The 13,927-nt window shown below is 52.1% G+C and overlaps 6 protein-coding genes across 6 annotated transcripts; 3 read left to right on the forward strand and 3 right to left on the reverse strand.

Moving 5' to 3' along the window:
- Positions 1-51: 51 nt before the first annotated feature.
- On the reverse strand, positions 52-772 carry J4E82_009335 (uncharacterized protein; the record flags this gene model as incomplete). Its single annotated transcript, XM_051735560.1, has 2 exons — positions 52-435; positions 530-772. The coding sequence occupies 2 exons, from the start codon at positions 770-772 to the stop codon at positions 52-54; spliced, it is 627 nt and encodes a 208-aa protein (XP_051584661.1).
- A 3,482-nt stretch (positions 773-4,254) lies between these two features.
- On the reverse strand, positions 4,255-5,322 carry J4E82_009336 (uncharacterized protein; the record flags this gene model as incomplete). The annotated part of the gene is made up of 1 exon (XM_051735561.1): positions 4,255-5,322. The coding sequence occupies one exon, from the start codon at positions 5,320-5,322 to the stop codon at positions 4,255-4,257; it is 1,068 nt and encodes a 355-aa protein (XP_051584662.1).
- Positions 5,323-5,831: 509 nt separating this feature from the next.
- J4E82_009337 (uncharacterized protein) lies at positions 5,832-6,572 on the reverse strand (the record flags this gene model as incomplete). Its single annotated transcript, XM_051735562.1, has 2 exons — positions 5,832-6,278; positions 6,327-6,572. 2 exons carry the CDS (start codon positions 6,570-6,572, stop codon positions 5,832-5,834), a joined length of 693 nt encoding a protein of 230 aa, XP_051584663.1.
- A 1,226-nt stretch (positions 6,573-7,798) lies between these two features.
- VPS26 (Vacuolar protein sorting-associated protein 26) lies at positions 7,799-8,901 on the forward strand (the record flags this gene model as incomplete). The annotated part of the gene is made up of 4 exons (XM_051735563.1): positions 7,799-8,015; positions 8,080-8,577; positions 8,626-8,742; positions 8,798-8,901. The coding sequence occupies 4 exons, from the start codon at positions 7,799-7,801 to the stop codon at positions 8,899-8,901; spliced, it is 936 nt and encodes a 311-aa protein (XP_051584664.1).
- Positions 8,902-9,957: 1,056 nt separating this feature from the next.
- On the forward strand, positions 9,958-12,051 carry J4E82_009339 (uncharacterized protein; the record flags this gene model as incomplete). Its single annotated transcript, XM_051735564.1, has 5 exons — positions 9,958-10,018; positions 10,068-10,619; positions 10,689-11,143; positions 11,192-11,460; positions 11,514-12,051. The coding sequence occupies 5 exons, from the start codon at positions 9,958-9,960 to the stop codon at positions 12,049-12,051; spliced, it is 1,875 nt and encodes a 624-aa protein (XP_051584665.1).
- Positions 12,052-12,550: 499 nt separating this feature from the next.
- Positions 12,551-12,787, forward strand: J4E82_009340 (uncharacterized protein; the record flags this gene model as incomplete). Its single annotated transcript, XM_051735565.1, has 1 exon — positions 12,551-12,787. The coding sequence occupies one exon, from the start codon at positions 12,551-12,553 to the stop codon at positions 12,785-12,787; it is 237 nt and encodes a 78-aa protein (XP_051584666.1).
- Positions 12,788-13,927: the final 1,140 nt, after the last annotated feature.

The following is a 13,927-nucleotide window of genomic DNA, read 5'->3' on the forward strand; positions in this document are numbered from 1 at the left end:
TCCTAATTCAGCTTGTCCTACTTCGGCACAAAGCTCACGCCACCCCACCTACTACAATAACAACAAGCAGCCCTGAACGAAGGCGAGAACAGCAACGGTAGTCGCCCCAGCTGCAACACCCAATTGAGCATCCCCAACCATGTATCCAACGACAAACCCAATGACTGCCGCGACAACGATGGTACCGGCCACTCCTGCTACGATAAGCCAGCGGCTGGCTTCGGTCTTGATCAGAATGGCATGATAGTGGCTGTCAATGGGACTCCTGCCATTTGCGAGATTGAGATGCGGGTTCTCGCGGATGGAAGAGGCGCTGGTGCCGTTGAGAAGAGAAGGGTTATGGAAGGCTTCGGTGAGCTCGAAGAGTGGAGTGCTGGATTTGAGGATGAAGGCGCGGGGGTAGTCTTGAGCTTCTGGATCAGGGTTGACAGTGAACTAAGATGAATGGTCAGGGCTTTGTGGGTAGGCTGTGGAAGACTGGTTGTAGGTTGTCGGACTATCGGCGGAGTGCGAACGGAAGCAAACTTACGGACGACATGACAGCATGTTCGAGCTGAGCCCGGGAGTGGTACCACGGGTTTCTCGGTTGAGTGTCGTTGTAGGCCTTTTCAATGGCGTGCACAGCAGTGGTAACGGTCATACGACGGTGCAGCTCGACGCTGTACATGACATGGCCGCGCTTTTCCCTGATGACGATGAGCCACTCGAAGTGCTCAGATTGGGCCTGGTTCAATTCCTGTTCCACAGACGAGAATGAAGAAGACGGTGACATGAGGGGCGGAGGAATCATGGAGAAGAAGTGCGATCACGAAGACCATGTATTTGTTTGACGGCCGACGGTGGGCAAGAGGAGAAGAATGGTTTGACAGAGCGCAGAATTATGGTCCTGGCACCGTGTTTCTATGGATATCTACATGGCTTGCGAAGTTTCGTGGTGTTGAGACGAAGCCCTTGCGAAGGTAGATGTAAAGAGGCGAACGCGAGCACAACAAGGCGCGAAGACAGAGGAAGTAACTCACGTTTGGATGACGCGCGAGACTTGCAATGGATCGAAGAGACGAGATGGAGGAACACCGAGAGCTCTAGCAAGGCAGACTCAGCCGCGAAGTGTCGCGGAAGCGTGTGTTTAAGTGTGGAGTAATTTGCCGATCCCTGGTATGCGATGTGGGGACAGGGGATATACAGGATTCAGCCCCTGTGGCGCTCGAGTACAATTGCAACGCACACTCATTGGGCAATCGTCTCAACAAATGTCCGCCACCGCGAAACTTCGCACCTGTTGTCTGTCGCGCCTGCTGCGTGTCGCGTCCTCTTCCCCCATTTTCTCCCAACTTTTCTCGCCCGTCCTCATCATGCCACATCCTCTATTCCTACCTGACCCAGATCCGAGTGCGAATCGCCGCCTGTCGATTGACGCTTCGCTGTCCGAACTTTCTTGCCTCCCTATCGCCTATTGATATCGCCGACGCGTCAGCCTCACGAAACCGACGTGCACTTCTCCGCCGTTGCGAACCGCGCCACTGAGCCTGGAGTGTTCATTGCACTGATTTGGCTATGATCGCTTCTTTCTCACCCACGTCGCCTTCACAAGTATTCTTGGTTGAGAATTTAGGAGATGGCACTGCCATCCAATTTCGTGTCAGAATCTTCAGATCGATTCGAAGATTGGATAAGTTGTCTGCCCTGGGCGTTGCCGTCGCCGAATGACAGTGTTCCACCAAAAGATCCAGTATTCGGATTGCAACCCTACGATTTGGCAGCGGATAGTACAGAGACCAGCGACTATGGAGAAAGTGAAATCGCAGGATTCATGACGGAATTGATCCTTAATAGGAGCAACGCACCGGGACTCACGCCGCAGACCCTTCCTACCAATAGCGGTACCACACAGTCGCGGCCCTGTCCAGGCGATGTCGAACGCTACAACCTGTGCACTCTCTTCAAAGCTTCACTTTTTGAAAACTCGGCCCATTCCAGCACGAAAGACGAGACCGAGTTCACTGCGTCGTTTGCATCTGGCGTTTCCGGGGAAAATAGCCTTCAAGAAAACGGGACATCAAATAACAATAACAATCCAAATCTCGGGATTGAAGATGGAATTGGGGCAAAGCCCGCCGCCAATCCCCAACCTCGTCCCCTCATCTGCTGGTATTCAGCCGCCGGTATAGCCTGTACCGCGAAGTATGTCAAGACGTCAACTGAAGTACGGCACTTGTGGAAGTAAGTCGACAACGAACTTTTTGCCATCTATAGACAGACACTGATTGATTCAATAGTGATCATGCTTGGGGCAAGAATCGAAAACTTCCAAATCATCGACTATCTGATGCTTGTCAGCGATGCAAACGTTTATTTCTCACCCAACAACTTTTGGAAGAACACGTCCGCGACATCGAACCGCAAGGACCTTGTCGAGTGCTGAGCTCCGTAGAGTTGGAGGAGCTGAATCGGGAGCCTAACGGACTCGGAATATCTCTCGAGCGCAAGGAAGCCATCGACAATCTCAGAAACTGTATCGATAAAGCAATGAAGTCGGATACGTTGCCACCCCTTCACAGTGGCGAGACCATGACACTGCTGAAGCGACGAGTAGACAGCAATGTGCTGCTTTACATAAACGGGTCTAATACAAGTGAGAAGACCGCCAGGTCTCAACTGTGGAAGTGGTATTTAATATTCAAACAGCTCCGGCCTGACGATGAGGTTCCGAGAAATCCATGTAAGTTCTGCTTCGTATCCTTGAGGCCTTCAAAATCTTATATCTACTCTAGTCGTCTCAGCACAACAGCCAGCAGGACTTAAAGACAAAGCTAAAGCTGACGCTCACCTCATGTTCATGCGCAACCTCGATCAGGAAGAGTGTCTCTCTGGACTTAACGACGACCAGCGTACCGCGCTGGGCCGCGTGTTTCTCAATACTGTAGAGATGCTAGGTGTCAATCAAGCTAACAACGGACCCCAGTCTGTTCAGAGTACAACCAAAAATCCACGGAAAAGGCCGAGACTTTCCCCATCGTAGAATTATGGGCGTGCATCGGATTCAGCTGATTCCACTATGGCATCTACGACACCAGCACAGGTACCTTGGCAATTGCAACAGCAGCAAAAAGAATAACAAGATCAACAACGACAACAACAACGATGATGACAACAACAATGACGACAACAGCAATGACGACAACAAGAAGCAGAGGACGCTTATTCTCTCTTCGCTGTGGACGACTTCAGTTTCACCAATCTCTCGATAGACTACTAGGGGCCCCGGAAGGGCTATGGAAATATAGATAGAGAAACTGGAGTCTACAATGCTATTAATCTCCTTAAGCGTCCTTGTCAAAAGCTAGCGCAGGCTGTAAGATAGGGTTTGTTATCTCATTGCCTATCTGGGTTTTCCTTTGTATGGGGTAGTAGGCATCGGAGCCTACCTAGATACTTTTACCGGCCTTTCACACTACTCTTCAAAGCCTCAACGTTGCGATGACGACGTACTGTGTAGATATAAACACTCTCTTAGATGTTTGCTTTCTTTGAAGCCTGTATGAGTACAACTATGGCTCTGACCCTGGCACTACACGCGTTCACATTCATGTGCCAATTGCTTATACAGATTGCCCTCCATCGCTCTTTACTATGACGAGCACGCTCGTCTACTCCATTGCCGCTTGACATCAACAATGCGCCCACAGTTAGCCAGGGCAATCGAACTCGACTGTACAACGCGCTTGCGCAGCCAGCCTTCCTGCAATCGAAGCGCTTCAATCGCTGCAGCCTCAGAAAGTGCAATCGTGTTTGACAACCTGTCCTAAACTAAAGAATCACAACGTTGAGTTTCGAACGACAGAGCAGTGCGCTACGACGATCAGTAACGCAACTAAGAAATTCGGCAAGTAGCCCAACATGCGACGGTTCCACAGAAAATCGGCGTTTGGTGCATCACCCGCATATTTCGCGGACGGGTTATACGTCCTTTTCTGGAACCCCAAGTGGGGCGAGAGTCCTAAGGTCCCATGGCACCGGTATCAGTAATCACACACGTGCCCAACGCCCGCTAGGCGACCGAAGAAGTTTGCACAGGGAAGATCTTTCCGACAAGCTACAACAAATAAATCTGGTGAGGGTGACGACCGTTAGCTGCAAGCTCGATTAACGTTCCAAAGTCTTTGGATTGGGCTATTTCTCTCTACGAATTCATATCTTAGTTCACGAATTATGCTTTCCTAATGATATTTCCACAATACTAATCAATGGCAACTTCTACTGCGACACTCTGAAATGTGTCTGAACAACCTTTTTACCGTCACGGTATCTGTCCAACAGCTCATTGACCTTATCCGCATCCAGCCCGTCAATGACTTGGTACTTGAGTGGCACCACACTCCCATCCAGCAGGTACCCTTCTAGCCCCTCCCAAAAGGGGCGTACGACATCTGGCTTCAACTGCGAGATGCCCAGCACATTCTTCAACTCATATCCAGCCTTCTTTTCCCCAACAATCTTGGTCTCGTCGACCGTTCCCACCGAAGAACGCAAGCGCGCGAGCTTGCCCCTCTGGGAAGAAGACAAAGCACTAATCCCGACATGTTGTCCCTCGGGCAGATTGATGGCGTCGAAAACATAGACCAGGTCGTCGCCGACGACTTGTCTGATGCGATGGATGACGGCGGCATCGCCACCGTGTCGGTCCAAAACGACTGTCGCACCCCACTTCTTTAGCTCCTCTTCTTCTCCCCCAACAACGACTATCCGTCCTATGCCCGCCATCTTTGCAAATTGCACCCCGAATCTACCACAGTTACTTCCGCCGCCCACAATAAGAAGTGTAGTTGCTGCATAATCAAACGACGATCTGCTGCTGCTGCTCCAAGGGGCCGGAATACCCAGGCCACTGGTGGGGTCAAACAGGCTTATAAGTGCAGCAAGAGCGTTTGTAGGAAGTGTAGCAGCATCGTGATCAGAAAACGGGTGCGGTATCTTTGCCGCAAAATCTTCCTCAAGGACAGCAAATTGCTGCAGTGCTTTTTGCTCGTAGGCCAATTGACTCTGGCTCACCACTCTGTCGCCCACGCTGAACCTGGTGACTTGCTCTCCAACCGCTGTCACGACGCCCGTGATGTCGTTGCCGATGATGGCGGGTAGTGAGTCTTTTATGAGCAGCCCTGCGTCCCGCGACTTCTGGTCGTGAGGGTTGAGGCCGGCTACTGTGACGCGGATTTGGACTTGTTTGGGTCCTGGGCGCGGGATGGGCCAGGATGATGTTGAGGTTATGCGGCCGCCAATGCTGGACACGATGAGCGCTGTTTGGGTAGTGGAAGGAGAAGACATGGTTGGACGTCTTGCAAATAGGTAGGAAACGGCAGTCAAGAAAAAGATGAAGAGGAGAGTATGGTTTCTTGTGAATCCCGCTTGTAGCATCGTGATCTGTTTAGAGAATGAGTGGGATCGCTTCTTTATACTCGATCCAGCTGATGTTTGGAAAGACGCCCGGCGTGAAGGGGGGTTGGATTGCTAAGCACGCTTGATTACGTGCTCGAGCTAAACAACACACGATACTCGGCACGATTTTTAATCAACGAAACAATCAAAGAACGGTGAAGAACCTGAATTTCCCATAATGAATCAAAAAAAAAATTCATCTTCGCTAACCAATGTATGCTGGCTCGTCTCGCGAGGGTATAGTGATATAACAAACGCCATAGGAAAGAAAGACGAAGATGCGACCCACGCTTAACACATCGGCGCAACTCGCCAAACATTGCGTCCGAACATCTAAGCTAAGGAAGAGGATAGTTCGCGATGAGAAATCAGAGCCGGCTGATCCTGCGGGCGGAACGCTATTGCGCCAGGACCTTGTCGACAGCAGCTCCAGCCAGGACCTGAACGTCTTGTATGCTTCCCTTGACGTCGATGATCTCGACATCCTTCAGCTGCTTGCACTCGGTCTCGTCAGGCTCCTCGAGCGAAGCGAACTGGCTCTCGACCATGGAGTCCTTCATGTAGTGGCCTTTTCTGGCGCGGACGCGGGCGATGAGGGTCTCCAGGTCGGAGCGGAGATAGACAAAGTGTACATTGGCATTTGGGTCTTCGTCGTAGAGTCTGGCTGTGCGGATGACGTCGCGGTACTTCTTCTTGAGCGCACTGCAAGTGACGACAACACCCTTGGCCCCGTCCTTGAGCTTCATAATAGCTTGGTCTCGTAGAAGAATGAGCCAGTCCCAGCGGTCTTCGTCGTTTAGAGGGATACCGGCGGCCATCTTGTCGATGTTTGCTTTTGGGTGGAACTAAGAAGACGTCAGTACATGGTCAATGCGGGATGGGTTTCAACTAACCTCGTCGCCCTCAATGTAGTCGAATCCATAACGATCTGAAAGGTGCTTGGCAACAGTGCTCTTGCCGCATCCTGCTGGGCCAGTGACTATGAGAATGTGGTGGTGGGTTGAGATTGTCATTTTGTCCGTCTCGGTAGCGTTCAGGACGGACATTGACTTTGGTGAGCCGGTATTGGAAGCAGGCGGAGAAGGCGGTGATGCATATTGTATGGGCTTTGGCTGCGATGGATCCACGGTTTGCATCATGGTTGTAGAAGCGATTGAGTGAACCGGTTTGCGGAGATGAGTGTTTGTAGAACGTTTGGGGGGGTTTTGTATGACGCTAGTGATTGAGTTGGGCTCACAAGTACGTTGGGATGGGTGTTCGGCTGGGTTAATATACGATATTGCGATACGGGTGAAACGAGATGTATGTATGCAGGCGGTAAGCAACCCCGACGTTTGCTGGGGCGTGGTGCATTTAAGGCGTCGCACCTGGGGAACACGTCTGGAAATTTCTCCCGCAAGCCATGACGGCAACGGCAAGGGTGGGATGCGATGGAACTTGTCGATATTCTGGGAGCCAAGGCACGATGGCACGCTCCAAAAGGGAAACAGCGAATGGCAAGCAGAAGCGTGCAGCTAGCCTCAGTAACAGGCCCAGCCGGCTGTAACAGCCGCGAAGCCGGGCCTGGAGAGGATGAACTTCGGCGTTTGAAAGTGGACCTGTCGCGTGTGGGATGACGAGTAGCGCATCTGCCTCCCCGCATGCCGACCCCAGTCCTTTCTCAGGTACTTATGCATCCCACACGCCAATAGCCACGACGTGCCACGGCAGGATTGAGCTCGAGGCGCCAGGCAACTGCATGGCGCTGTGGTGAGCAGGCTGCGCTTCGGCCAGGTTTCTGGCAGCAAAAAATAAATCTTCAGCTCACCGCTTTGACTCGTGGTACGAAGCTGTTTGATAATGGCGCGTGGGGGTTAGGCGAGGAATCCGAAAGGACTTCGGGCCGGTGAGGATCGAGGCTGCGAACAATGTTTGGGGCGGGATCCGGCAGATGCACGGAGTGGGTGCTGGGCGTGTGTGGTGCAGACATGGGCATGTGTATCCGATCAGTCAGTCACGACGCGCATGTATCCGATCAGTCACAACGCGTTCGTCCTGTGCAGGTGGTCATGTCCGCCCACTTCGGAACGGCAATGTGGAGGACCATGTGACGACAAACATGTAGTGAGACGTGACGTGGATCCAGTCAGGAGGAAACAAGGATGGGTGTCGATATGACGAGGGCGTTGATGATGGGGAGGAATCGGGGGGAGGCGGGGCAGGCTGGCGTTCACGTGACGGGCTCAACGGGGACAAGCGCGTCATCAGCTCCTGCGACGGCATCTGGGGCGCAGCTCTCCACGACCATCCGAAGACGCGCCAACACACTGGGACATCTCGCGCATCAGGATAATTCGCCAACACATCGGGCTATCTCGTCGCCAGCATGTCGTACTTCTTCTCCACCCCCGTCGACATCGACATTGTGCTCGAGGACCTCGACGACCGCTCTGCCGTGGATGTGAAGCTGGACAAGAACCGCAAAGAAAAGGTGCCGCTGTATCTGGATGGCGAATCTGTCAAGGGCCAGGTCACGGTAAGACCCAAGGATGGCAAGCGGCTGGAACACACGGGCATCAAGGTGCAATTCATCGGTACCATTGGTAGGCGCCAACCCATGCATTCAACTCATTGGGTACAAGGGAGGATGCTGACATGATGCGCCAGAGATGTTCTTCGATCGCGGAAACCACTACGAGTTCCTCTCCCTTGGCCAGGAACTAGCAGCCCCCGGCGAGCTCCAGCACCCGCAGACGTTCGACTTCAACTTCAAGAACGTGGAGAAGCAGTACGAATCATACAATGGCATCAACGTCAAGCTGCGCTACTTTGTGCGCGTCACGGTATCGCGGAGGATGGCAGACGTGGTCAGGGAGAAGGACCTCTGGGTCTACTCGTACCGCATCCCGCCCGAGACCAACAGCTCCATCAAGATGGACGTCGGCATCGAGGACTGTCTACACATTGAATTCGAATACAGCAAGTCAAAGTACCACTTGAAGGATGTCATTGTCGGCAGGATATACTTCTTGCTCGTCCGGCTGAAGATCAAGCATATGGAGCTGTCCATCATACGGAGAGAGACAACAGGAGCTGCCCCCAACCAATACAACGAGAGCGAGACGCTAGTGCGCTTTGAGATCATGGACGGCTCGCCCTCGCGAGGTACGCACAGCTACGCATCTGCAGTGAGCATGACTGACAAGACTCCAGGTGAAACCATACCCATCAGGTTGTTCCTTGGTGGCTTCGACCTGACACCCACCTTCCGCGAAGTCAACAAGAAATATTCCACTCGCTACTACTTGAGTCTGGTACTCATCGACGAAGGTATGGCGCACCCACACACATGCACAACTGTGACTGACTGACTGACTCTTCGTAGACGCGCGCCGATACTTCAAGCAGTCCGAAATTGTCTTGTTCCGACAAGCACCCGAAGGCTTGACATTGGCCCAGGAGCAGAACAAGCTAATGGCAGTATCATGAGCATCCGGATCAACGTGACCAGCAGGAACACTTGCGAGTTGGAGTCGTTGGACGGGGCTTGGCTAAAGGCTTTCTATCCAACGACCATCAGAAAGCTCGGACCTCTAATTTGAGCCCGATATGTACTACCACACCGCGGCGGCGGCGGGAGCTTACGCAGCCACTGGAGCTCTTGCAGCGCATGGATGTTGCATGTGTAAGTACAGCAATGTAGCAGCCCAAGGATGGTAATGTCTCAGGACAATCATCGGGTAAACTTAGTAATGTTGGCCGAGTCTCCACATAACGAAGAAATAGCGCGTGCGCCTGCATGATCGTGGTGACAAGGCGACCTCTCCATCCGTGTGCCCCTAAACGCTGTATTCATCAAGTGTGGCTGGTGTGATGTTTTGGGAACAACCCGTTAGAGTCAGTGTCGCCGCTACTTCGCACGGGTCGGTGCGGCTCTTTGAGCCTCAAAAAAGCTCATTGGCCCTGGTGGCTCTCGGGTGATCTACATCTGAATTCCCTTCGCATTTCATGCATCCCGTCCCTACTGCACTTTTTTGGCGAGTTTTGATGACTCTTTCGTTTGTCCGAAACTTATATGTCACTCCATTGCCATACTTGTGTCAACAACAAAGATTGCAGGTCCGCGGAACGTCCGCGCGACCCACTGTAAAGATGCCGATGTCCAGCAATCTCACGATTCACACGACGCCACACCTTACCGCAACCCTGAAGATCGAGATGAAACCCTTCTTATCAGGACATGTCCACTAAAACTTGGGTACCGCAAACGGTACATATCCACTCAATGTGAAAATCAACTCGAACGATTGGCAGGAACAGCACCGCGTCAGCGAGAGTCCTTCCGAAATACTGGGGGCGTGGGCGAACTAGGCAAAAGCTTCCTTGCAAGTGACGTTACGCATCGAATTCTTCACTTTCCCATGGCTTAATCGCGGACGCACTTTTTTACCATCTTTTCCATTTAGCACCTCCCATGCCCCTGGTTTACTTCCAAGTTCCCTACACATCGGATATAAGCTTGTTAGGTAGTTCTCATCCCGAGACATGGAGGAGAAAGAATACAACAACAAAATGGCACAACAACAAAAGAACCAAGCCGAAGACAGTAAGTCATCCAATACTCCCCAGATCTTTATGTCCTAACATTCACGCAGCGCAACAACAAAGCGATGCTGAGCCTCAAAGACCAGGAGACATGTCTCAGCGGAGACAGCAAACTACGGCATCATACCAGCCACCGGGTCTTGCACAAAACCACTCCAGTGTGGGAAGCATAGCAAGACGTGAAACTGCCCACTTGGAGTCAAGACCTGAAAATGTGCGGAGCAATACAACTCGTCTAGATTCACGACCCGACCATGCGCGTACCGATACTGCTAACACAGGCATGACACACATGGGCTCTATTCGGAATACGCCGACTGCTCGAAAGAGCCGGGCAACCCGTGAGAATGTCAGGCAAGAACCTCCTCGACGACCTGAGAAGAAGCAACAGCAGGTCGTGGACGTTGACAATGACTACTTTTCGTTGAACCCGTGGTACAATGAGCAAAAGTCAAAACCAGTCTTTGGTTTGGGTGCGCCTCTACCACGCACTGTTCGCAAGGGTATGTGGTGGGGAAGGGGTGACCTGCGCAAGTCTTTGTACAAGGTCGACGACCAAGATGCAGAAGGCGTCGCCCAGCAGGACTATGCAGATGGAAAAGGTGAGTCTTCGCGGACCTTGTTAGGTTGATCCCCACTGAGAGTAACGATTCTAATCAGACCATGGACAGTTTTGGAGGAAGATTCGGAAGACTCTGAAGTCACGCTCGGCGGTGGACAACGCCCGCAGCCGGGACGAGATCCCTCTCAGTTCCAGACCACTGTTGACGGACGCAAAGTCAACATGAGGCGCGTGCCAACAAGTGAAGCTGACCAGTTCCTCGGCCGCAATCGCGGTCAAGACCCCGGCAGCCATGAGCATCATGATGGTCAAGACCGTGCGCCTATCAATGAACACGGTTTGGACTACGCTGATGGACGTGGCGACCGGCAGCACTTTGGTTTACAAGACGGTCTTCCACCACTGCAGGAGCATGATACGAATGCTACCTCTCAAACCAAGCAGGAAGAGAAGGAGATCCAACAACGAGAAGAGACGGCGGAACGCGAGTTCTACAACCAGTATCGAAACCCCATCGCTAGGCTTCGGGCCAAGTATCCTCAGGCGCCCGCCGAGTTCCTTGCTGTGAGTTCAGCCATCTATCGCGTCATTGATTCCGCTAATAATGTATAGACATTCGTCTACCTGCTTATTGGACTTTGCGTCAATCTTTCTGTCGCTACGTCCCAACAAAGCACTGGTAGTTTTGAAACCCAAGCCTGGGGATGGGGCTTCGCAGTCATGATCGGCATTTACCTTGGCGGCGGCGTCAGTGGTTCGCATCTCAGTCCCACAATCTCCATCTCTTTATCCGTCTACCGTGGTTTCCCCTGGAGAATGGCCATCGTCTACATATGCATGCAACTCCTCGCTGGACTCGCCGCCGGCGCCGTAGCATACGCGTGAGCAGTCTCACCTACCTGTACATTACCTAAATTCGCTGACAACATGACAGACTCTATGCTGACGCCATTCACCATGTCGACCCTGGTCTGACCCTCGAGATGACCGGCAAAGCGCTTTTCCCCCAGGGTCCTTTGTATTCCACCGCGACTGGTTTCTTCAATGACTTCGTTTACATGGCTATTTTCGTCTGTGTCATCTTCGCGCTGGGAGACGACCAGAACAGTCCTCCGGGCCAAGGAATGACAGCCTTTGTCGTTGGCCTTACCGGCTTCGTCACCATGGTCGGCTTAGGTTACAACACCGGGTTAGGTATTTCGCCCGCCCGTGATCTTGGTCCAAGACTCATCGGACTGTGGGTTGGATATGATTCAGCCTTTGAGAATGGGTATTGGGCATATGGAAGCTGGGGCGCAAGCATTGCAGGCGCGCTGTGTGGTGGTTTGATGTATGATATTTGCATCTTTGTGGGTGGTGAGAGTCCGGTTAATTATCGGTGGCCGCAGCCGGGGGATATCAAGTGGAAGGTTATTGAGAAGAAGAATCATGCAAAGGAGCAGGCGAAGGATCAGATCCAAAAGGTGGCATGAGTAGCCCGAGAGTAATTTTTGTAGTAATTTCAGAAGAAGAGAGAATGCTGGTAAACGCACGGTTGCACAGGTTCCCATGAGGAAGTATCTCGGTTGGCTAATATAGAGGGTTTGTTGTGGCTCCGGGAATAGAGAGGGGCCGGAAACAAAGCCGTGGCGCGTCATGTTCCCAAGCACGACTCCGCGACTCCATCATTGGGCATCTCACGATACTAAGTTTGACAAGGAAGTCATCATAATGTGATAGGCCATCGGAAGCTGCACCCAACGACGACTCTGTCCTGCGTACAAGCTTTCTGTCAGTGATCTGAGATGCCATTCCACTATACCTAAGCAACCACATCCCGTCGCACGTCGTCTATGGGTCACCACAGTCTCCACAATATCACAACACCAAGCACATATCGTACCGTTTCCACCGTCATCACAACAACAACAACAACAACAACGGGCAAAAGAGTTCTAGATGGGTACGCCACCATCGGAAAACGACACAGCAATGTCGTCAAAACCCGAACCCTTACAACCGCAAGAGCAGAAACAACCAGATGGCAAGATTGGCATACGCAAACGCCTAAAGCACTTTACGTTCGCCTGGTTCCTCTCTACAATGAGTACGGGGGGTCTGGCTCTAGCCCTCGCCGATACACCGCATCAATTCCCTGGTAATAACCCTTTCCCCCCACATCCCTATTCTCCGCCGTTCTCACCCGTAAAGAACGAAGAAGCCAACTGACATGCCCCCTCCCCACCTCGCAGGCCTCTACCATATCGGTCTAACCATGTTCTTGGCCAACATACTACTCTTCCTCGTGCTCTGCACCTGCACAGTCCTGCGGCTCATCCACCATCCCGCACACTTTGCATCCTCGTTTCTGCACCCGCAGGAATCCCTCTTCCTAGGCTCCTTCTGGCTCTCTCTGAGCGTGATCCTAGCCGGTATCCAAACCTATGGTATCACGCACGGTCCTTTTTTCTTCTTCTTCTTCTTCTTCTTCTTCTTCTTCTTCTTCTTCTTCTTCTTCTCCGCCCTACCCTTGGCTTGTCGACGCTGTGCACGTCTTATATTGGGTATACGCTGCTTTGTCTCTGGCGAATAGCATATTCCAGTACTGGATCCTTATTGCGTATAGTAAGCTAAGGCCGGTGCCATACTTGCCTAGTATTTTCCTAGCGGGGTATTCGGCCATGTTGACGGGCACGGTGGCGAGTATGGTTGCGGGCACGCAGCCGGCCCATCGCGTCATGGGGTTGTGGTGAGTGGGGTTGCGTATCAGGGGTTTGGATGGTGTATCAGCTTCATTGCTGTTGTGGCATATGTGAGGAATGTGTTGGATCATGGGTTTCCTCCTGCGCAATTGCGCCCGGGGTTGTTTATTCCCGTGGGGAGTTGTGCGTATACGATTGTTGCGTTGATTGGTCTCGCGAATGCGGTTTCGGAGGATGCAAGTTACTTTGTGAGACATCCTGCTGCGCCCGAGATACTACGCGTCCTAGCGTTGTTTACAGGTATCTTCCTATATATATTTGCTTTCTGGCTTTTTGCCATTGCGTTTTTGGGGAACGTCGGTGTTATGGGTAAGATGCCATTTAGTCTGACGTGGTGGGCTTTCATCTTCCCGAATGTGGGGTTCACGCTTAGTACAAGTTTGTTGGGTAGAGAGTTGGAGAGTGAGGGCATACTGTGGGTGGCGAGTGTGATGACCGCTCTACTGGTAGTGATCTGGTTGGTGACGGTCGTGGGATGTGTCAGGGCTGTTTGGAAGAGAGAGATTGTCTGGCCAGGGAGGAATGAGGATAAGAATGGTTGACAACGGGAATCATGACCAGTACCGAAGATGATAATCAAAATAATGATGATTGATCTGATGCGCCC

Source organism: Alternaria postmessia, assembly GCF_024291825.1.
Source record: "Alternaria postmessia strain BMP 2775 chromosome Unknown scaffold_88, whole genome shotgun sequence".
Classification (NCBI taxonomy): Eukaryota; Fungi; Ascomycota; class Dothideomycetes; order Pleosporales; family Pleosporaceae; genus Alternaria; species Alternaria postmessia.